The sequence below is a fragment of the Pseudophryne corroboree genome, chromosome 1, assembly GCF_028390025.1.
Source record: "Pseudophryne corroboree isolate aPseCor3 chromosome 1, aPseCor3.hap2, whole genome shotgun sequence".
Classification (NCBI taxonomy): Eukaryota; Metazoa; Chordata; class Amphibia; order Anura; family Myobatrachidae; genus Pseudophryne; species Pseudophryne corroboree.
Window position 1 is genome coordinate 616,641,320 of NC_086444.1, and position 24,768 is coordinate 616,666,087.

General features: G+C 48.0%; 1 protein-coding gene across 2 annotated transcripts in view; it reads right to left on the bottom strand.

Moving 5' to 3' along the window:
- Window positions 1-24,768, bottom strand: part of MAP1S (microtubule associated protein 1S) — a 158,271-nt gene that overhangs the window by 46,525 nt on the left and 86,978 nt on the right. For both annotated transcript variants that reach the window (XM_063914428.1, XM_063914427.1), the window contains exons 3-5: window positions 23,794-23,876; window positions 10,427-10,570; window positions 7,263-10,341 (exon numbers count right to left, since the gene is read on the bottom strand). In XM_063914428.1, the coding sequence (XP_063770498.1) occupies window positions 7,263-10,341; window positions 10,427-10,570; window positions 23,794-23,826 (3,256 nt within the window). In that variant the 5' untranslated portion in view covers window positions 23,827-23,876. The remainder of the gene's footprint in view (window positions 1-7,262; window positions 10,342-10,426; window positions 10,571-23,793; window positions 23,877-24,768) is intronic.

Genomic DNA, 24,768 nt, shown 5'->3' on the forward strand with positions numbered 1-24,768 from the left:
GGTGTATTCAGTTGTTCATATGGGCTGCAAAATCAGTAACTGCCAAAATTAATATTCACTTATTGTTAACTATAATCTACTACGTTAATATGTTGAACAGCTGATGTATTACGCATAGCTACAACTCTGTACCTGTTTGCTATATAGCACATAAATTCATAGCAGAAAATGGCAGGCTCAAACTGTCAATGGGGGTTATTCAGGTTTGTTAGAACACTAATGGGCAAAAACATGTTGCACTGCAGGTGGGGCAGATGTAACATGTGCAGAGAGTTATGTTTAGGTGGGCTGTATTGTGCATAGTACAATCCTGGCTGCTTTATTTTTACACTGCAATTTAGATTTCAGTTTGAACACACCACACCCAAATCTAACTCTCTCTGCACATGTTACATCTGCCCCACCTCCAGTGCAACATGGTTTTGCCCATTAGTGTAGAAATTAATTCAAGTGCGCTACCAACAGCAGCTGGTGCACGGATGGTCGAGGTCCCTGATAAATGTAAAACAATGCTCCTGAGGAAGCTGGATGGTTTTTAACCAGTGAAACGCATTGAGCTGTTTCCACTCTCAACTATTGATTTGAACTCCTGCTCTCTGTCTTGGCACCGTTTGGACACTTACTCATTCTGGGACTTTGCAATACAGCACCCAAATCTGGATCATCCCTACAGCCATCATGGATTATTCCTAAAAAACTGAGATATCATCAAAGGGACTGTTGCCAAATTACATCCGGTAAATTATACAATTTTTTTTAGTGACTATGGGGTCTAATCATGAAGCAGCGAAAAGTGTGGAGAAGTGAGCCTGTGGAAAAGTTACCAATGGCTGCCAATACGCATTGACGTAACATTTATAATTTGCATACTATAAAATTATACAGAGCAGTTGATTGGTTGCCATGGACAACTTCTCCACTCTTTTCACTGCTTCATGAATAGATCCCTATATCTGTTTGGAGAAGGTCCTAGCCAAGTCTTGGAAATATATACAGGAGTATATGAGTGGATTAATACCAGAGTAATATTTATTTTATACAGGTGGCTATATAAAAACGTAGCTTTCCATATAGACAATGTGTATGGATTTGGAATATTTTTATTGACTTTTTATTTTATGCAATAAATTGTGATTATTTTTTTTCATAAAACAAACAGTCCAATTTGCTGTGCATAATTATATATACACATCTTTTTAATCCAGCGCTGGTTCATTTATTTTTCTTGTTTTGCCCATTAGTGTGCTATTTTGGTTTGGTAAAAATAAGAATTTACTTACCGATAATTCTATTTCTCGTAGTCCGTAGTGGATGCTGGGGACTCAGTCAGGACCATGGGGAATAGCGGGCTCCGCAGGAGACAGGGCACATCTAAAAAGCTTTTTAGGTCACATGGTGTGTACTGGCTACTCCCCCCATGACCCTCCTCCAAGCCTCAGTTAGGTACTGTGCCCGGACGAGCGTACACAATAAGGAAGGATCTTGAATCCCGGGTAAGACTCATACCAGCCACACCAATCACACCGTACAACTTGTGATCTGAACCCAGTTAACAGTATGATAACAAAACGAAGTAGCCTCCGAAAAGATGGCTCACAACAATAGTAATAACCCGATTTTTGTAACAATAACTATGTACAAGCATTGCAGACAATCCGCACTTGGGATGGGCGCCCAGCATCCACTACGGACTACGAGAAATAGAATTATCGGTAAGTAAATTCTTATTTTCTCTAACGTCCTAGTGGATGCTGGGGACTCCGTCAGGACCATGGGGATTATACCAAAGCTCCCAAACGGGCGGGAGAGTGCGGATGACTCTGCAGCACCGAATGAGAGAACTCCAGGTCCTCCTTAGCCAGAGTATCAAAATTTGTAAAATTTTACAAATGTGTTCTCCCCTGACCACGTAGCTGCTCGGCAAAGTTGTAATGCCGAGACTCCTCGGGCAGCCGCCCAGGATGAGCCCACCTTCCTTGTGGAATGGGCATCTACATATTTCGTCTGTGGCAGGCCTGCCACAGAATGTGCAAGCTGAATTGTACTACAAATCCAGCGTGCAATAGACTGCTTAGAAGCATGAGCACCCAGCTTGTTGGGTGTATACAGTATAAACAGCAAGTCAGACTTTCTGACTCCAGCCGTCCTAACTATATATATATATATATATATTTTTAGGGCCCTGACCACGTCTAGTAACTTGGAGTCCTCCAAGTCCCTAGTAGCCGCAGGCACCACAAGAGGTTGTTTCAGGTGAAAACGCTGACACCCCTTTATGAAGAAACTGGAGACGAGTCCCAGTTCTGTCCTGTTCAAATGGAAAATTTTAATATGGGCTTTTGTAAGACAAAGCCGCCCATTCTGACAATCGCCTGGCCGAGGCCAGGGCTAACAACATGGTCACTTCCCATGTGAGATATTTGTCAACAGCATGGTCACTTTCCATGTGAGATATTTCAAATCCACAGATTTGAGCGGTTCAAACCAATATGATTTTAAGAAATCCCAACACTATGTTGAGATCTCACGGTGCCCCTAGGGGCACAAAAAAGCTGTATATGCAATACATCCTTTACAATCTGGACTTCAGGAACTGAAGTCAATTCTTTCTGGAAGAAAATCTACAGGGCCGAAATTTAAATGTTAATGAACTCCAATTTGAGGTCCAAAACACTCCTGTTTTCAGGAAGTGTAGAAATCGACCTAGTTGAATTTCCGTCGTGGAGCCTTCCTGGCCTCACCCACGCAACATATTTTTACCACATGTGGTGATGACGTTGTGCGGTCACCTCCTTCCTGGCTTTGACCAAGGTAGGTATGACCTCTTATGGAATGCCTTTTCCCCTCAGGATCCGGCATTCAACCGCCATGCCGTCAAACGCAGCCGCGGTAAGTCTTGGAATAGACATGGTACTTGCTGAATCAAGTCCCTTCTTAGCTCCCCAGGCCCTTAGTCCTCTGTGAGCATTTCTTGAAGTTCCGGGTACCAAGTCCCTCTTGGCCAATCCGGAGCCACTAGTATAGTTCATACTCCTCTATGTCTTATAATTCTCAATACCCTGGTTATGAGAAACAGAGGAGGGAACACATACACAGACTGGTACACCCACGGTGTTACCAGAACATCCACAGCTATCGCCTGAAGGTCTCATGACCTGGCGGAATACCTGTCCCGTTTTTTGTTCGGGCGGGACGCCATCATGTCCACCTTTGGTCTTTGCCAACGGTCCACAATCATGTTGAAAAAACTTCCCTATAAAGTTTCCACTCTCCCGGGTGGAGGTCATGCCTGCTGAGGAAGTCTGCTTCCCAGTGGTCCACTCCCGGAAAGAACACTGCTGACAGTGCTATCACATGATTTTCCGCCTAGCGAAAAATCCTTGCAGTTTTCACTGCCCTCCTGCTTCTTGTGCCGCCCTTCTGTTTACGTGGGCGACTGCCGTGATGTTATCCCACTGGATCAATACCGGCTGACCTTGAAGCAGAGGTCTAGCTAAGTTTAGAGCATTATAAATTTGCTCTAAGCTTATTTATGCGGAGAGAATTCTCCAGACTTAATCACACTTCCCTGGAAATTTTTTCCCTGTGTGACTGTTCCCCAGCCTCTCAGGCTGGCCTCCGTGGTCACCGGCATCCAATCCTGAATGCCGAATCTGCGGCCCTCTAGAAGATGAGCACTCTGTAATCACCACAGGAGAGACACCCTTTTCCTTGGATATAGGGTTATCCGCTGATGCATCTGAGGATGCGATCCGGACCATTTGTCCAGCAGATCCCACTGAAGAGTTCTTGCGGGAAATCTGCCGAATGGAATTGCTTCGTAATAAGCCACCATTTTTACCAGGACTCTTGTGCAATGATGCACTGACACTTTTCCTGGTTTTAGGAGGATCCCGATTAGCTCGGATAACTCCCTGGTTTTCTCCACTGGGAGAAACACGTTTTTCTGGACTGTGTCCAGAATCTTCCCTAGGAACAGTAGACGTGTCGTCGGAAAAAGCTGCGATTTTGGAATATTTAGAATCCACTCGTGCTGTCGTAGAACTACTTAAGATAGTGCTACTCCGACCTCCAACTGTTCTCTGGACCTTGCCCTTATCAGGAAAGCGTCCATGTTTCTTTTAAGAAAAATCCTCATTCCGGCCATTACCTTGGTAAAGACCCGGGGCGCCGTGGACAATCCAAACGGCAGCGTCTGAACTGATAGTGACAGTTCTGTACCAGGAACCTGAAGTACCCTTGGTGAGAAGGGCAAATTTGGACCTGTAGGTAAACGTCCCTGATATCCAGTGACATCATATCGTCCCCTTCTTCCTGGTTCGCTATCACTGCTCCGAGTGACTCCATCTTGATTTGAACGCTTGTATGTAAGTGTTCAAATATTTCAGATCTCACCGAGCCGGTTGGCTTCAGTACCACAATATAGTGTGGAATACTACCCCCTTCCTTGTTGTAAGAAGGGTACTTTGATTATCACCTGCTGGGAATACAGCCTGTGAATTGTGTGAGGGGGAGACGTCTCGAATTTCCAATGTACACCTGGGATATTACATGTAGGATCCCGGAGTTCCCTTGCGAGTGTTGCTGAAACTCTTGAGATGACCCCCTACCGCACCTGAGTCCGCTTGTACGGCCCCAGCGTTATGCTGCGGACTTGGCAGAAGCCGTGAGGAGCTTCTGTTCCTGGGAATGAGCTGCTTGCTGCAGTCTTCTTCCCTTTCCTCTCCCCCTGGGCAGATATGACTGGCCTTCGCCCGCCTGCCCGTATGGGGACGAAAGGACTGAGACTGAAAAGACTGTGTCCTTTTCTGCCAATATTTGACTCGGGGTAACAAAAGGTGGATTTTTCAGCTGTTGCCATGGCCACCAGGTCCAATGGACCGCCCCTTTATACGGCAATACTTCCATATGCCGTCTGGAATCTGCCTCACCTGACCACTGTCGTGTCTTCGTCTGGCAGATATGTACATCACATTTACTCTTGATGCCAGAATGCAAATATGCCTCTGCGCATCACACATATATAGAAATGCATCCTTAAAATGCTCTATAGACAATAAAATCCTGTCCCTGTCAAGGGTATCAAAATTTTCAGTCAGGAAATCCGACCAAGCCCCCTCAGCGCTGCACATCCAGGCTGAGGCGATTGCTGGTCGTAGTATAACACCAGTATGTGTGTATATACTGTTATGATATTTTCCAGCTTCCTATCAGCTGGCTCCTTGAGGGCGGCCGTATCTGGAAACGGTAACGCCATGTTTTTTATAAGCGTGTGAGCGCCTTGTCCACCCTAAGGTGTGTTTTCCAACTCGCCCTTACTACTGGCGGGAAAAAGGGTATACCGCCCATAACTTTCTGTCGGAGGAACCCCACGTATCATCACACACTTCATTTAATTTATCTGATTCAGGCAAAACTACAAGTAGTTTATTCCCACCCTACAAAATACCCTTATTTGTGGTACTTGTGGTATCAGAAATACGTAACACCTCCTTCATTGCCCTTAACATGTAACTTGTGGCCCTAAAGGAAAATTACGTTTGTTTCTTCACCGTCGACACTGGGGTCAGTGTCCATGTCTGTGTCTGTCGACCGACTGAGGTAAATGGGCGTTTTTACAAGCCCCTGACGGTGTCTGAGACGCCTGGACCGATACTAATTTGTCCGCCGGCTGTCTCATGTCGTCAACCGGCTTGCAGCGTGTTGACATTATCACGTAATTCCATAAGTAAGCCATCCATTCTGGTGTCGACTCCCTAGAGAGTGACATCACCATTACAGGCAATTTTCTCCGTCTCCTCACCAACATTTTCCTCATACATGTCGACACACACGTACCGACCTACAGCACACACATACAGGGAATGCTCTGATAGAGGACAGGACCCACTAGCCCTTTGGGGAGACAGAGGGAGAGTTTGCCAGCACACACCAAAAGCGCCATAATGTATATAACAACCCTAGAAGGTGTTGTTTCTATATATGGGCTCTTAATATATAATTATATCGCCAATTTATGCCCCCCTTCTCTTTAACCCTGTTTCTGTAGTGCAGGGGAGAGTGGGAGCCTTCCTCACCAGCGGAGCTGGTCAGGAAAATGGCGCTGAGTGCTGAGGAGAATAAGCTCCGCCCCTTTCACGGCGGGCTTTTCTCCCGGTTATTAGGAAAACTGGCCTGGGTTAAATACATACATATAGCCTTAATGGCTATATGTGATGTATTTATTTGCCAAATAGGTATTTATATTGCTGCCCAGGGCGCCCCCAGCAGCGCCCTGCACCCTCCGTGACCGTGTCAGTGAGCCGTGTAGCAACAATGGCGCACAGCTGCAGTGCTGTGCGCTACCTCTCTGAAGACTGTGAAGTCTTCTGCCGCCTGTTTCCGGACCTCCGTTCCGCCGTCTTTCTTCAGCGTCTGTAAGGGGGATCGGCGGCGCGGCTCCGGGACGAACCCCAGGCTGACCTGTGTTCCGACTCCCTCTGGAGCTCAGTGTCCAGTAGCCTAAAACTTCAATCCTCCTGCACGCAGGTGAGTTGCAAGTCTCTCCCCTAAGTCCCTCGTTGCAGTGATCCTGTCGCCAGCAGGAATCACTGATTAGAAACCTAAAAAAAAACTTTACTAAACAGCTCCTTAAGAGAGCCATCCAGTTTGCACCCTTCTCGGACGGGCACAAAAACCTAACTGAGGCTTGGAGGAGGGTCATGGGGGGAGGAGCCAGTACACACCATGTGACCTAAAAAGCTTTTTAGATGTGCCCTGTCTCCTGCGGAGCCCGCTATTCCCCATGGTCCTGACGGAGTCCCCAGCATCCACTAGGACGTTAGAGAAAACTTGAATAAGGCCCTATGTTAGGAACCGCTGAACAGAGTATTTAACATGATAGCAGCTGAAATGGTGAAGTCTGCTTAACAACTACATAGTTTGCATTTAATTTTTCCTACAGATGTGTCCAAATGCATCTATTCTCTGTGCGCTACTAGTCACATTACACACTGCGTGATTGCCATGTGATTCGGTAGCAGCGAGTGTTTGTGTGTGACTTTTTACCATTTAAATTAATCTTATGCTGCATATCATTTTGATCAGCATTTAATCTGCTTGTGGGTCCTATTCACATCACTCTGTGAATAAGACACATTTTAATGGCAATAATTACATGAAAAGACGTTCGGTGCTACCAAGTTCCACCGGGCTGCTTAACAAGCAAGGAGGCTAGATGTATGTGGACACAACTGTATGTAAACAAATGAAAGATCACCAACCTCCTGAATACAAACGGCCTCCTGTTGGAATTGATTTGACTGCACTACCAACACTGCGTCTGACAGCAGCTGGTCTGAAGTCCGCTGTAGTACGAGATCTCTCAGACACTTCAGCTCTGCCTGAGGCAATCTTGCCCACTTTTTCTCCAGTACCTTTGGCTTTGATGACGTTACTACGAAGGGTAGTGGGTGAGGAGTGGTTTACAGTTTTTTTGTCCCCATGATCCATAGGCGTGGCTTCCGGGTCCACCATACAGGTCCCTGGTTGAGGTGGAAGAGGGTTTGGGTCCTTTAGAGGTGGGGGAACAGGATCTAAAAGTCTTGGAGTGTTGTCCCCCTCAGAATCTGATGCTCCATCAACAGCAATAGAAGGACACTCCTCGGGTCCAGAGTCAGAGATTGTTGGCAAAGACTCACTTACTGAAGTTGGTGGTGTCTCGGACCCATTTGGAAAGTTCTTTGCAGGAGAGCATAGGGGCTTAGGCAATTCCTGGGAAGGGTCACTGTCACTGTCACGTGGGCTTAATACAGCATCAGATTTAGGATGTTCAAACTCACATGGAGATACTAAGCACAGGTCAACATCATGAGGAGATGCTGACCTTTCATATTGTCCATCAGGTTCGCTGGAGTGCGAAGGACGTACAGGTAAACTCAGACCCATTCTATTTGCATTATGCGTCTCTGGTGAGACATCTCTAGGAGACTCACTGACTGGAGGGAGTGTCTGCTCAAAGGAAGAGATAGAGAGGGATTCATCCACCTCTGTTGAATGTGGGGAGCCCACTTCAGCAGGCAAAGAGGGAGTGGTGATTGTTGGTGAGACATCAGGTAAATCTTCCCGAAAAGGACTCAAGGATAAACAACTTGTCTGTTTTCCCTGAGAGGAATTTGAATTTTCTTGAGAAGATTTAGGTGGAGCCCTCCAGGAGGAAGAGGAGGAGTTTAAATTTTTCTGTTGCGCCATGGCCAGTGAATGATGCTCTGAACTGACAGGGGATACCATCTCCATAGTCCTTTCTATTGTGCTTCCACAGGGTTCATCCAGCAAGTCCTGGCCATGGTGCCCAGGTTTGCTTTTTTCTTGGATCGCCAGGTTTGTGGGCGTCAGGTCAAAATTCATACTAATTTCATTTTTAGGTGTTTTCGCTAATGGGGACACAGGTGCTAGGCCTTTGAGAGGACTTGTTTCCATATAACGGAAGCCATTTGGGCTCTCAGGCTCAACTGAGCATAACCCATTCTCAGTACATTTATTACGACCAGCAGCACTACATGCAGCAGCCTCAATACTTTTACCAGCCTCTTCAGCATTACTCATAGAGGCACCAGAAACTGGATTGCTACTCTCTGTGGCTACATTCTTTTCTAAGGGGTCACTGATCATTTCCCTTCCTTGCTCCTTCTTTGGAGGCTTGCCCTTGGTCACCACTCTGCTACCTGCACCTACATCCTTTTTTAGTCCTCCAAGTTCCTTTTTTAGAGATCCTACTTTGGAAATGGGTCTTCTGGAATCAGAAGGTGTAATGGCTGCTTTCTTCATGTCTTTCCCCCCTAGTTTTGTCTTTGCTTCCTCTCCCCTGCCCTCTTTAATATCCTTCCTTGGTGTCTCTGCTCTAACATTATTTATAGTGGGCCGCAAATCCTTCCTATTTTCTGGTTTTACCGTTTCCTTCTTTTTTTCGTATTGAATATCCTCTCTTTTTGCAGGTGGTTTCCTCTCCTCCTTTGGTTGATCTCGCTTTACACCAATTTTTTCTCTTGTAGTCTTCAGTCTTGGGTCAGGTGTCATTCTTTCAGCTGAACTTTCTATTTTACCTTTGCCCTCTTTTAATTTGTCTGGATCTGCTGCAAATACCTTGGTGGATTCTATAACCGTTTTGCTTTTATCTTTTCCATCTGGTCTCAATTCCTTTCTCTGGATTTTCAAGGACTTCTCTTTTACTGGTCCAAATTTACGCTCACTACTCAGTTTTCCTGAACCAGATCCCAGGCTCTCTTTGCTCTCAGTTCGGGTTGGTTTTGCACCAAATCTCTGTATGCGATTACTTCCCATAATCTCCAAATCTTTTTGTGTTATGATAGGATCTCTCAAAAAGTCTAAATGTTTCAGTTTATCCAAACCTTCAAGAATTTTCTGCTGAGGGGTGCAGCCTGGGAACAATACTCTTACAATCTTCTCAGAAGGTGCAGATGGATGCCACACAAGTAGGGCACATCCAGAGGTCAGAGAGGTCAGTGGTAAATTAGATCCATTTTTTTTCTCATTTCCAGACCACTGCTTTGTGAAAGCTTCCAGATCTTTGCTTCCCTTCACAGGGTTTAGCATGTACATTTCTAATCTGCCAACCCCCATCTTTTGGAATAGAATAGTTGGCTCTACAGTTGCACCATTGTTTCTATACAGTGGTTCCGGTTGAATACCCAACTTCTCTAAATATCGCAATGTGAGCGTGGCTTCCTCTCTGACCCGAACATTGCTGGAATCATCTTCAGCAATCAGCTTCTCTGCTGTGTTCAAAAACACAACTCCTAGCTCTGGAGATACAAAGTTTTTTAACCACTCATCAGTGGGCTGTGGAACTTGATTAATGTCCTCTTCTACCTCTGCTATCTTCCTTTGCAGTAAACTATTGATACCAGGAAGATTGTCTATGCCCATGTGTGTGACAAGGATGGAATCCACTCTATCCAAATGGCGTATTAATTTCCAGAATGGGGATCTTGTATCAGAACCTCCATTCACCAACATGTTAAACCCATTGACAGCAAAGAAGGCAGAGTCACCCCTGCCCCCAGGAAAGACATAGCAGCATGGTTTGAATAACTTCAAAAATCCCACAGTTGTGGGGGATTCCAATAGTTCAAAGGGAGAAGTGGGCTCAAGAGATTCAGAGAGGTATTCTGCCAACTCCTGTAGGCCCTCCGTCTCTGGCAGCATTGGGCCTTTGTTAAACTGCAACTCAATAAAATCTTGTAGGCTGCACTTGTCCAACTGCGATAAATCCCAATCTTCAGGACAAGAAACTGTCAGACCGACACGGGCTGTCGGGTCAGAAGAGCTCAATGCCTCCCCAATCTGTATAGAGACAGATATTAAGGTTTAGTGGCTTCCACGGATTATTACATGAAAATCTGAGTGGAGACATAGAAAGAGGAATTACCTTTATGTCTGTAAAAATATGAATGAAGTCTTCAATGGAGAAACCTCCTCCACCTTGCAAAAGCATTTCCCCTGTCTCTTCTAGAAAAGGGCCAGTAAATATTAGCAGCTTGTGGCTGGAGGAGTGGCAGATCAGGTTACGAATCTGAAATGGGTAGAAAAAAAATAGGATTTTAATTACCTACTGGTAAATCCTTTTCTCGTAGTTCGTAGAGGATGCTGAGGTCCACATTAGTACCATGGGGTATAGACGGGTCCACTAGGAGCCACTGGCACTTTAAGAGTTTGAGAGTGTGGGCTGGCTCCTCTCTCCATGCCCCTCCTACCAGATTCAGTCTAGAAACTGTACCCGAGGAGAAAGACAACTTCGAGAGAAGGATTTTACAGATAGTGGCGAGATTCACACCAGCTCACACATACAAGGCAAACCAAGCTAACTAGCTTGAAACATCAGCAACGGCTGAACAATATTACTTACCCAAATAATAAGAATTTACTCACCGGTAATTCTATTTCTCGTAGTCCGTAGTGGATGCTGGGAACTCCGTAAGGACCATGGGGAATAGCGGGCTCCGAAGGAGACTGGGCACATCTAAGAAAGAATTAGGACTACCTGGTGTGCACTGGCTCCTCCCTCTATGCCCCTCCTCCAGACCTCAGTTAGGAAACTGTGCCCAGAAGAGCTGACACAATAAGGAAAGGATTTGGAATCCCGGGTAAGACTCATACCAAACACACCAATCACACCGTACAACTCGTGATACTATACCCAGTTAACAGTATGAACAACTGAGCCTCTCAACAGATGGCTCCAAACAATAACCCTTTAGTTAAGCAATAACTATATACAGGTATTGCAGACAATCCGCACTTGGGATGGGTGCCCAGCATCCACTACGGACTACGAGAAATAGAATTACCGGTGAGTAAATTCTTATTTTCTCTGACGTCCTAGTGGATGCTGGGAACTCCGTAAGGACCATGGGGATTATACCAAAGCTCCCAAACGGGCGGGAGAGTGCGGATGACTCTGCAGCACCGAATGAGCAAACTCAAGGTCCTCCTCAGCCAGGGTATCAAACTTGAGAATTTTTTGCAAATGTGTTTGAATCCGACCAAGTAGCAGCTCGGCAAAGTTGTTAAGCCGAGACCCCTCGGGCAGCCGCCCAAGAAGAGCCCACTTTCCTCGTGTAATGGGCTTTTACAGATTTAGGATGCGTCAGTCCAGCCGCAGAATGTGCAAGTTGAATCGTGCTACAGATCAGCGAGCAATAGTCTGCTTTGAAGCAGGAGCACCCAGCTTGTTGGGTGCATACAGGATAAATAGCGATTCAGTCTTCCTGACTCTAGCCGTCCTGGAAACATAGATTTTCAGGGCCCTGACTACATCTAGCAACTTGGAATCCTCCAAGTCCCGAGTAGCCGCAGGCACCACAATAGAGTGGTTCAAATGAAACGCTGATACCACCTTAGGAAGAAATTGGGGACGAGTCCTCAATTCCGCCCTATCCATATGGAAAATCAGATAAGGGCTTTTACAAGACAAAGCCGCCAATTCTGACACACGCCTGGCCGAAGCCAAGGCCAACAGCATGACCACTTTCCACGTGAGATATTTTAGCTCCACGGTTTTAAGTGGCTCAAACCAATGCGACTTTAGGAAATCCAACACCACGTTGAGATCCCAAGGTGCCACTGGAGGCACAAAAGGGGGCTGAATATGCAGCACTCCCTTAACAAAAGTCTGAACTTCAGGCCGTGAAGCCAGTTCTTTTTGGAAGAAAATCGACAGAGCCGAAATCTGGACCTTAATGGAACCCAATTTGAGGCCCATAGTCACCCCTGACTGTAGGAAGTGCAGAAATCGACCCAACTGAAATTCCTCCGTTGGGGCCTTCCTGGCCTCACACCACGCAACATATTTTCGCCATATGCGGTGATAATGTATTGCGGTCACATCCTTCCTAGCTTTAATCAGCGTAGGGATGACTTCCTCCGGAATGCCCTTTTCCTTCAGGATCCGGTGTTCAACCGCCATGCCGTCAAACGTAGTCGCGGTAAGTCTTGGAACAGACAGGGCCCCTGCTGCAGCAGGTCCTGTCTGAGCGGCAGAGGCCATGGGTCCTCTGAGATCATTTCTTGAAGTTCTGGGTACCAAGCTCTTCTTGGCCAATCCGGAACAATGATTATAGTTATTACTCTTCTCCTTCTTATTCTCCTCAGTACCTTGGGTATGAGAGGAAGAGGAGGGAACACATAAACCGACTGGTACACCCACGGTGTCACTAGAGCGTCCACAGCTATCGCCTGAGGGTCCCTTGACCTGGCGAAATATCTTTTTAGCTTTTCATTGAGGCGGGACGCCATCATGTCCACCTGTGGTCGTTCCCACCGGTGTACAAACAGCTTGAAGACTTCTGGATGAAGTCCCCACTCTCCCGGGTGGAGGTTGTGTCTGCTGAGGAAGTCTGCTTCCCAGTTTTCCACTCCCGGAATGAACACTGCTGACAGTGCTATCACGTGATTCTCCGCCCATCGAAGAATCCTTGTGGCTTCTGCCATTGCTATCCTGCTTCTTGTGCCGCCCTGTCGATTTACATGGGCGACAGCCGTGATGTTGTCTGACTGAATCAGCACCGGTTGTTTTTGAAGCAGGGATTCTGTTTTACTCAGGGCATTGTAAATGACCCGTAGTTCCAGAATATTTATATGCAAGGAAGTTTTTGTCCTTGGACGTTTTCTTCCCTGAGTGACTGCCCCCCACCCTCGGAGGCTTGCATTCGTGGTCACCAGGACCCAGTCCTGTATGCCGAATTTGCGGCCTTCACGAAGATGAGCACTCTGCAGCCACCACAGCAGAGACACCCTGGCCCTTGGTGACAGGGTGATCCACCGATGCATCTGAAGATGCGATTCGGACCACTTGTCCAAGAGATCCCACTGGAAGATCCACGCATGGAACCTGCCAAAGGGAAACGCTTCGTAAGAGCTACCATCTTTCCCAGGATTCGCGTGCAGTGACGCACCGACACCTGTTTGGTTGCAGGAGGTCCCTGACCAGAGATGACAATTCCTGGGCCTTCTCCTCCGGGAGAAAAACCATCTTCTGTTCTGTGTCCAGAATTATACCCAGGAACAGCAGACGCGTCGCGGGAATCAGCTGCGACTTTGGGATATTCAGGATCCAGCCGTGCTGATGCAGCACTTCCTGAGATAGTGCTACGCTGACTAGCAACTGCTCCTTAGACCTCGCCTTTTCAGGAGATCGTCCAAGTACGGGATAATTTTAACTCCCTTCTTTCTAAGGGAGTATCATCATTTTGGCCATTACCTTGGTAAATACCGTCGGTGCCGTGGACAGACCAAACGGCAACGTCTGGCATTGGTAATGACAGTCCTGTACCACAAACCTGAGGTACTCCTGGTGAGGTGGGTACATGGGGACACCCTCTTCCAGGCTTGTATAACCGCCTGAGCGATTCCATCTTGAACTTCCTTATATAAGTGTTCAAGAATTTTAAATTTAGGATGGGTCTCACCGAACCCTCTGGTTTCGGTACCACAACATTGTGGAATAGTAACCCTGCCCTTGTTGAAGGGGGGGGGGGGGGGTACCTTGATTATCACCTGCTGGAAGTACAGCTTGTGAATAGCGTCCAGTACTACCTCCCTTTCTTTGGGAGCAGCCGGAAAGGCAGATTTGAGGTAACGGCGAGGGGGAGTGGCCTCTAACTCCAGCTTGTATCCCTGAGATACCACTTGTAGAACCCAGGGATCTACCTGTGAGCGAACCCACTGGTCGCTGAAGTTCCGGAGACGCACCCCCACCGCATCTGGCTCCGCCTGTGGAGCCCCAGCGTCACTCGGTGGACTTTAGAGGAAGCGGGGGAGGATTTTGGTTCCAGGGAACTGGCTGTCTGGTGCAGCTTTTTCCCTCTTCCCCTGTCTCTGGGCAGAAAGGAAGCGCCTCTGACCCGCTTGCCTTTTTGTGGCCGAAAGGACTGTACCTGATAATACGGTGCTTTCTTAGGCTGTGAGGAAACCTGAGGTAAAAATGTCGACTTCCCAGCTGTTGCTGTGGATACTAGGTCCGAGAGACCCTCCCCAAACAATTCCTCACTCTTATAAGGCAAAACCTCCATGTGCCTTTTAGAATCAGCATCACCTGTCCACTGCCGAGTCCATAATACTCTTCTGGCAGAAATGGGACATTGCATTAATTTTAGATGCCAGCCGGCAAATATCCCTCTGTGCATCTCTCATATATAAGACCACGTCTTTAAAATGCTCTATGGTTAGCAAAATAGTATCCCTGTCTAGTATCCATATTATCTGACAGGGTATCGGACCAAGCTGCTGCAGCACTACACACTGAAGCAATTGCAGGTCTCAGTATAATACCTGAGTGTGTATATACAGACTTCAGGATAGCTTCCTGCTTTTTATCAGCAAGCTCCTTTAAGGCGGCCGTATCCTGAGACGGCAGTGCCACCTTTTTTGCCAAGCGTGTGAGCGCCTTCTCCACCCTAGGGGACGTCTCCCAACGTAACCTGTCCTTTGGCGGGACAGGGTACGCCATCAGTAACGTTTTAGAAATAACTATTTTCTTATCGGGGGAACCCCACTTCACACACTTTATTCAATTTATTTGATGGGGGAAGAACCACTGGATGCTTATTCTCCACAAACATAATACCCTTTTTTGTGGTAACTGGGCTAATGTCAGAAATGTGCAACACATTTTTCATTGCCGTAATCATACAACGGATGGCCCTTGTGGATTTTACATTTGTCTCATCGTCGTCTACACTGGAGTCAGACTCCGTGTCGACATCTGTGTCTGCCATCTGAGGTAGCGGGCGTTTTTGAGCCCCTGATGGCTTTTGAGACGCCTGGGCAGGCACGAGCTGAGAAGCCGGCTGTCCCACTGCTGTACGTCATCTAGCCTTTTATGTCAAGGAGTTGACACTGTCGGTTAATACCTTCCACATATCCACCCACTCTGGTGTCGACCCCGCAGGGGGTGACATCACACTTATCGGCACCTGCTCCGCCTCCATATAATCTTCCTCATCAATCATGTCGACACAGCCATACCGACACACGCACAGGTGATGCTCTGACTGAGGACAGGACCCCACAAAGTCCTTTGGGGAGACAGAGAGAGAGTATTGCCAGCACACACCAGACCGCCATATAATGCAGGGATTCACACTACACACAGTGATTTTTCCCCTATAGCTGCTATAAATATACAGTTTTCGCCTATATTTAGTGTCCCCCCTCTCTTTTTCACCCTATTGAGCCTGGAAACTGCAGGGGAGAGCCTGGGGAGCATCCCTCCAGCGGAGCTGTGAGAGGAAATGGCGCCAGTGTGCTGAGGGAGATAGCCCCGCCCCCTTCTCGGCGGACTTCTCCCGCTTTTTTAAGGATATTTTTGGCAGGGGATTTTACACATATATAGTCTTACTGACTATATTATGTGTTTTATGCCAATATAAGGTACTCTTATTGCAGCCAAGGGAGCCGCCCCCCCCCCCCCCCCCCCTGCACCCATCAGTGACCGGAGTGTGGTATGCATGGGGAGCAATGGCGCACAGCTGCAGTGCTGTGCGCTACCTTAATGAAGACCGGAGTCTTTAGCCGCCGATTTCCTGGACGTTCTTCTTGCTCTGCAAGGGGGACGGCGGCGCGGCTCCGGAACCGGACGACCGAGGCTGGGCCCGTGTTCGATCCCTCTGGAGCTAATGGTGTCCAGTAGCCTAGAAGCCCAAGCTAGCTGCAAGCAGGTAGGTTCGCTTCTCTCCCCTAAGTCCCTCGTAGCAGTGAGTCTGTTGCCAGCAGATCTCACTGAAAATAAAAAACCTAAATATATACTTTCTTTTCTAGGAGCTCAGGAGAGCCCCTAGTGTGCAACCAGCTCGGCCGGGCACAGAATTCTAACTGGGGTCTGGAGGAGGGGCATAGAGGGAGGAGCCAGTGCACACCAGGTAGTCCTAATTCTTTCTTAGATGTGCCCAGTCTCCTTCGGAGCCCGCTATTCCCCATGGTCCTTACGGAGTTCCCAGCATCCACTAGGACGTCAGAGAAAACAAAACAGTACTAAACCAAGAACTAAGCAGTACTGAACTAAGTAACCATAACAGGATCACGAAGCGCTGGGCGGGCGCCCAGCAAACTCTACGGACTACGAGAAAAGGATTTACCGGTAGGTACTTAAAATCCTATTTTCTCTTACGTCCTAGAGGATGCTAGGGTCCACATTAGTACCATGAGGATGTACCAAAGCTCCCAGAACTGGAGGGAGAGCGCGGAGGCTCCTGCAGAACTGACTGAACAAACTTCAGGTCCTCAAAGACCAAAGTATTGAACTTGTAGAACTTTGCAAACGTGTTCAACCCCGACCAAGTAGCCGCTCAGCAAAGCTGTAAAGCCGAGACACCACGGGCAGCCGCCCAGGAAGAACCCACCATACGAGAAGAGTGGGCCTTAACAGACATAGGACACGGCAATCCTGCCGTAGAATACGAATGCTGGATAGTGAACCTGATCCAGCGAGAGATCATCTGCTTAGAAGCAGGACACCCAAGTTTCTTGGGATCATACAGGACAAACAGATAGTCCAATTTTCTGAGACGAGCAGTCCACTTCACATAGATTTTCAAAACCCTTACAAAATCTAAGGACTTTGATGAAACTGAGGAGTCAGTAACAACTGGCACCACAATAGGTTGGTTGATATGAAATGCCGACACAACCTTCGGAAGGAACTGCGGACGTGTCCGGAGCTCAGCTCTATCTTCATGGAAGATCAAGTAGGGGCTCTTACAAGACAAAGCCCCCAACTCAGACATACGTCTAGCAGAAGCCAAGACCGACAAAGTGACAGCCTCCCACGTGAGAAATTTGACCTCAACCTCTGGTAGAGGTTCAAACCAATCCGATTGGAGGAACTGTAACACCACGTTAATATCCCAGGGTGCCGTAGGAGACACACAGGGAGGCTGGATGTGCAGAACCCCTTTCAGAAAAGTCTGAACCTCTGGGAGGGAAGCCAACTGTTTCTATAAGGGAATGGATAGGGCTGAAATCTGGACCTTTACGGATCCCAACCTCAGGCCCATATCCACACCTGCTTGCAGGAAGAGGAGAAAATGTCCCAGTTGAAACTCCACCGTAGGAAACTTCTTGGACTCACACCAAGATACATATTTTTTTCAAATACGATGGTAATGTTTAGACGTTACTCCTTTCCTAGCCTGTATGAGGGTAGGAATAACCTTGTTCGGAAATGCCCTTCTGAGCTAATATCTGGTGTTCAACCTCCATGCCGTCAAACATAGCCACGGTAAGTCTCGATAAGCGAACGGCCCCTGCTGCAGCAGGTCCTCCAGAAGAGGAAGAGGCCTCAGCTCTTCTAGCAGTAGATCCAGAAAATCCGCATACCAAGCCCTTCTTGGCCAGTCCGGAGTAATGAGGATCGCCTGAACTCTTGTTCTCCGTATGAGCTTTAGAACTCTTGGAATGAGTAGACGTGGAGGAAACACGTACACCGACTGGAACACCCACGGAGCCACTAGGGCGTCCACCGTCATGGCTTGCGGGTCCCTCAACCTGGAACAATACCGCCAAAGCTTCTTATCGAGACGAGAGGCCATCATGTCTATTTGAGGTACACCCCAAAGATCTGTTACCTCCGTGAACACCTCCGGATGGAGTCCCCACTCTCCTAGATGGAGATCGTGTCTGCTCAGGAGATCGTGTCTGCTCAGGAAGTCTGCTTCCCAGTTGTCTACTTCCAGAATGAAGATTGCTGACAGTGCCAACGCGTGTTTTACTGCCCAGAGGATGATTCTGGTTACCTCTGACATTGCAGCTCTGCTCTTCGTTCCGCCCTGTTAGTTTATGTAGGCCACTGTCGTTACAGTGTCCGACTGCACTTGAATGGCTCGATCTCGCAGAAGATGGGCCGCTTGGAGAAGACTGTTGTAAACGGCTTAGCTCCAGAATGTTTATTGGTAGGCTGGATTCCAGGCTTGACCACCTTCCTTGGAAGATTTCCCCCCCGAGTGACTGCGCCCCAGCCCCCGAGACTTGCATCCGTGGTTAGAATGATCCAGTCCTGAATCCCGAACCCGTGGCCCTCCAGAAGGTGAAGTAGTTGTAGCCACCAGAGGAGTGAAATCCTGGCTTTTGGAGGCAGACGTATTCTGTATCACCAACGCTTTTCCCCCCGGAAGACACACCTTCTGCACTTCTGTGTCGAGGATCATTTCCAGAAAAGACAACCTCCTGGTTGGCTCCAAATGTGATATTGGAAAAATCAGGATCCAACCGTGTTACCTGAGCAGATGAGTCGTGAGAACAATGGACTGCAACAACCTCTCCCTGGAAGCTGCCTTTATCAGCAGATCGTCCAGATATGGGATTACGTTCACCCCGTTTGCGGAGGAGAACCTTCATCTCTGCCATCACCTTGGTGAACAACCTTGGTGCTGTGGAAAGGCCGAAGGTTAGTGCCTGGAATCGATAGTGACTGTCCAACAGTGCAAATCTGAGATAAGTCTGATGAGGCAGCCAAATCGGAATGTGGAGGTATGCATCCTTGATATCCAGGGATACCAGAAACTCTCCCTCCTCCAGACATGAAATCACTGCTCTGAGAGACTCCATTTTGAATTTGAACACCCTCAGGTAAGGGTTCAACGATTTCAAGTTCAAAATTGGTCTGATAGAACCATCCGGTTTCAGTACCACGAAAAGGTTTGAATAATGACCCTTGTTTTGCATATGAGGTGGAACTGGGACAATGACCTGTGATTTTCCCAATTTTAAGATGGCTTCCTGTAGGATAGCCCTGTCTGTCAGCAAAGCTGGCAAGCTTGATTTGAAGAATCGGTGAGGCGGGAGTTCTTGAAACGCTAGTCTGTACCCCTGGGACACAATATCCTGTACCCAGGGATCCAGGCCGGATGACACCCAGACGTGGCTGAAACGTCTGAGTCTTGCACCCACCAGCCCGTCCTCCAGGTTTTGAGGTCCACTGTCATGCTGAGGATTTTGAGGAACCAGAAGCAGGCCTCTGGTCTTGGGAGACTGCGGGTGCAGGCTTTTTGGATTTTGCATGACCACCTCTAAAGAAAGTGGTAGAAGGCTTGGGCTTTTTTGTCTTAGCGGTCCGAAAGGACTGCTGCACAGTTGAAGAAACGGTTTCTTCGTAGGAGTAGCAGAGGAAAGGAAAGTGACTTACCTGTGGTTGCCGTGGAAATCCACGCATCCAACGCTTCCCAAAATAGAGCCTGACCTGTGTAGGGTAGGTTCTCCACACTTCTCCTGGATTCCGAATCTGCAGACCATTGGCGTAGCCAGAGTCCCCTGCGAGCCGATTCCGACATGGAGGATATCCGTGAAGTCAGCGTACCCAGGTCTTTCATGGATTCCACCATGAACCCTGCAGAATCCTGTATGTTACGTAAAAACAATTCAATGTCACTTCTATCCATTGCATCCAAATCCTCTAGTAATGTGCCTGACCACTTTACTATGGCTTTAGAAATCCATGCACAGGCAATAGTGGGCCTTAAGGCCACTCCTGAAGCAGTCTATATGGATTTGAGCGTAGTGTCAATCTGAAGATCAGCCGTTTTTTTCAACGCGGTAGAGCCAGGGACAGGTAAAACCACCCCTTTTTAGATAGTCTGGAGACAGATGTGTCAACAATTGGTGGGTTTTCCCATTTTTTCCTATCTTCCTCAGGGAAGGGAAGTTAATTAGCATTTAACTCTTTTGACGCAGGGAAAATTAGCGGGCCTTTCTTATTTTCAGTGAAGTAAGCCTCCTCAACCTGCTCAGGTATAGTGTCATTAATGTTTAACACATCTCTAATGGTCTCAATCATGAGCTGCACCCCCTTTGCAAGGGATGCCACCCCCCTTAGCACATCCCCATCACAGTCTGAAGTATCAGAATCAGTATCCATGTCATCTTGCATAATTTGGGCAAGTGCACGTTTCTGTGGGAACATGCTAGGGGATTTTGCAGGAATAGGGACAGAGCCTGACCAAACTGCAGCCTTTTTCCTCTCCCTCTGTCACGGGGCAGAAATGAGGAACCTTTTGCCCGCTTGTCCATGAAAAGACTGCGCCTGATAATACGGCGTCTTGTCATGTTGAGAGGCGACCTGGGGTACAAACGTGGATTACCCAGCTGTTGCCGTGGCCACCAGGTCTGAAAGAGCGACCCCAAATAACTCCTCCCCTTAATAAGGCAATACTTCCAAATGCCGTTTGGAATACGCATCACCTGACCACTGACGTGTCCATAACCCTCTACTGGTAGAAGTGGACAACGCACTTAGACTTGATGCCAGTCGGCAAATATTCCGCTGTGCATCACGCATGTATAGAAATGCATCTTTTAAATGCTCTATAGGCAAAAATATACTGTCCCTATCTAGGGTATCAATATTTTCAGTCAGGGAATCCGACCACGCCAACCCAGCACTGCACATCCAGGCTGAGGCGATTGCTGGTCGCAGTATAACACCAGTATGTGTGTAAATACATTTTAGGATACCCTCCTGCTTTCTATCAGCAGGATCCTTAAGGGCGGGCCATCTCAGGAGAGGGTAGAGCCCTTACAAGCGTGTGAGCGCTTTATCCACCCTAGGGGGTGTTTCCCAACGCACCCTAACCTCTGGCGGGAAAGGATATAATGCCAATAACATTATAGAAATTATCAGTTGTTATCGGGGGAAACCCACGCATCATCACACACCTCATTTAATTTCTCAGATTCAGGAAAACTACAGGTAGTTTTTCCTCACCGAACATAATACCCCTTTTTGGTGGTACTCGTATTATCAGAAATGTGTAAAACATTTTTCATTGCCTCAATCATGTAACGTGTGGCCCTACTGGAAGTCACATTTGTCTCTTCACCGTCGACACTGGAGTCAGTATCTGTGTCGGCGTCTATATCTGCCATCTGAGGTAACGGGCGCTTTAGAGCCCCTGACGGCCTATGAGACGTCTGGACAGGCACAAGCTGAGTAGCCGGCTGTCTCATGTCAACCACTGTCTTTTATACAGAGCTGACACTGTCACGTAATTTCCAACAGTTCATCCACTCAGGTGTCGACCCCCTAGGGGGTGACATCACTATTACAGGCAATCTGCTCCGTCTCCACATCATTTTTCTCCTCATACATGTCGACACAAAAGTACCGACATACAGCACACACACAGGGAATGCTCTGATAGAGGACAGGACCCCACTAGCCCTTTGGGGAGACAGAGGGAGAGTTTGCCAGCACACACCAGAGCGCTATATATATATATATATATATATATATACAGGGATAACCTTATATAAGTGTTTTTCCCCTTATAGCTGCTGTATAGTTAATACTGCGCCTAATTAGTGCCCCCCTCTCTTTTTTAACCCTTTCTGTAGTGTAGTGACTGCAGGGGAGAGCCAGGGAGCTTCCCTCCAACGGACCTGTGAGGGAAAATGGCGCCAGTGTGCTGAGGAGATAGGCTCCGCCCCTTTTTCGCGGACTTTTCTCCTGCTTTTTTATGGATTCTGGCAGGGGTTAAATGCATCCATATAGCCCAGGAGCTATATGTGATGCATTTTTTGCCATCCAAGGTGTTTTTATTGCGTCTCAGGGCGCCCCCCCCCCAGCGCCCTGCACCCTCAGTGACCGGAGTGTGAAGTGTGCTGAGAGCAATGGCGCACAGCTGCAGTGCTGTGTGCTACCTTGTTGAAGACAGGACGTCTTCTGCCGCCGATTTTCCGGACCTCTTCTGCCTTCTGGCTCTGTAAGGGGGCCGGCGGCTCGGCTCTGGGACCCATCCAAGCTGGGCCTGTGATCGTCCCTCTGGAGCTAATGTCCAGTAGCCTAAGAAGCCCAATCCACTCTGCACGCAGGTGAGTTCGCTTCTTCTCCCCTTAGTCCCTCGATGCAGTGAGCCTGTTGCCAGCAGGTCTCACTGAAAATAAAAAACCTAAACTAAAACTTTCACTAAGAAGCTCAGGAGAGCCCCTAGTGTGCACCCTTCTCGTTCGGGCACAGAGATCTAACTGAGGCTTGGAGGAGGGTCATAGGGGGAGGAGCCAGTGCACACCAGATAGTCCTAAAGCTTTCTTTAGATGTGCCCAGTCTCCTGCGGAGCCGCTATTCCCCATGGTCCTTACGGAGTCCCCAGCATCCACTTAGGACGTTAGAGAAATAGGGATCTGAGACAAAGCATTGCAATCCTGTGTAAATGGAATGGATCCCTCCTGAGAGGAAACATCCTCTGCAGCATATTACACAGAGTCCCTAGACCTGGCTATGTGAGATAGTAAACACACACACACAGGGAAATGTCAAACACAGTTTCCCCCCAAGTATGCCACATAGAGACACAGATTTGAGCCAACCCACACACCGCACTTTTTAATGTAGATCTAATGAAACTACCAGCGCTGTCTGTGTACCTTAATAGACTACACACACACTTTACACAGCCTCCCCCTCCCTTCTACAACCCCCTGGTACCGTACAAGATAGCTGGAGTTGATATGGAGGGACAGCTCTCACTGACAGCGCTTCTGCAGGTAGGAAAATGGCACTGAACCCTGCTGGGTCCGCTCTGAGGAGAAGCTCTGCCCCCTTTCATGGCGCTGCTTCCCACTCTACTGAAGATTATACTGGCCTGAGGTAAAGTGCTGGCAGAGGTCCTGGGACCCTGACAGGCTTGTTGGTCAGTGTAGGGTGTAGGCGCTGGCTCAGGGCGCCCCTCACAGCGCCGCACTATGTACCACTGAGCCCCAGAGCGCTGTTGCCGCCATCTTCACACTGGCTCCCCGCTTGCCAGGGGGGTCGGTTACTAACTCGCCACTGATCTTATGGCTCTGTAAAGGGGTGGCAGCATGCTGCTGGGATGAGCGATCCACTGTGGCGGCGGACTTTCGATCCCCTCAGGGGTCCTGTCAGCGGAGATAGTGGCTTAGACCCTGCAGGGCGGACACTACCTCCCCCCCTCCCTTAGTCCCTCGAAGCAGGGCGGCTGTTGCCCCCCTGTGCCTAAACTCTAATCAAAATAAAAAAAACTATAAGAACTCCTACGGAGCTCCCCTAGCTGTGACCGGCTCCTCCGAGCACATATTATAAACGGAGTCTGGTAGGAGGGGTATAGAGGGAGGAGCCAGCCCACACTCTCAAACTCTTAAAGTGCCAATGTCTCCTAGTGGACCCGTTTATACCACATGGTACTAATCTAGACCCCAGCATCCTCTAGGACGTAAGAGAAACATTAAATAAAATTTCCATATCAATGACCAGACTAACACTGTATTAACAATTGTAAAACATCACCATACCTCATCACATAATGACTTCTTAGCAGGGTTCATCAGAACTAAGGTCTCTAATGTGTCCCCTACATGATGGAGACTTTTTTGACCTATAAACAAAAACAAAACAGGCCATGAAAAAGCAGGTAATAGTATGCATTAATAAAGAATAGTAACACTCATTTTAAATCAAAGAACCTAACGTAAAGTTCCACCACCTGTTGACCCATTTCTGTCATTATAGGGCTCATATTGCCCATTACAGAAATATCCCTCACCTGGTTAGTGTGTTTCTGGAAAGCAGCTTCTATATGGGAAAAAGTAACCAAGCTCCCCGACCATTATATTCTTCTGTCCTTAATAGTTAAACAAATTAAATCAAGGAACTGAAAACCACAATAGTCCTTTTAGTACAGGGGTGGGGAACCTTTTTCATGCCAAGGGCCATTTGGATTTTTTCGACATCATTCGCGGGCCATTTTTTAAGCGCCCCCCACCCCCATGCACACACTCTCCTAGGAAAGTAGGCGTGGCATTAATCCCCTTCTCAAAGCAAGAGTATTTTCTACATTGAAACTTCTTGCCCACAGAAATACCCCTCGCTCACTGATTCCACTCACACTCCCTTCCCCTGCATTGAACCACACTGACTCTCCACTCACATTCCCTCTCCCTGCACTGTACCAAACACTGACCCCAACACACCCTCCCCTGCAACACACTGACACTCACACTCCCTCCCCTGCCCTGTAACACACACTGACACTCCCTCCCCTGCCCTGTAACACACACTGACACTCACACTCCCTCCCATGCCCTGTAACACACACTGACACTCACACTCCCTCCCATGCCCTGTAACACACACTGACACTCACACTCCCTCCCATGCCCTGTAACAGACACTGACACTCACACTCCCTCCCATGCCCTGTAACACACTGACACTCACACTCCCTCCCATGCCCTGTAACACACACTGACTCTCACTCCCTCCCCTGC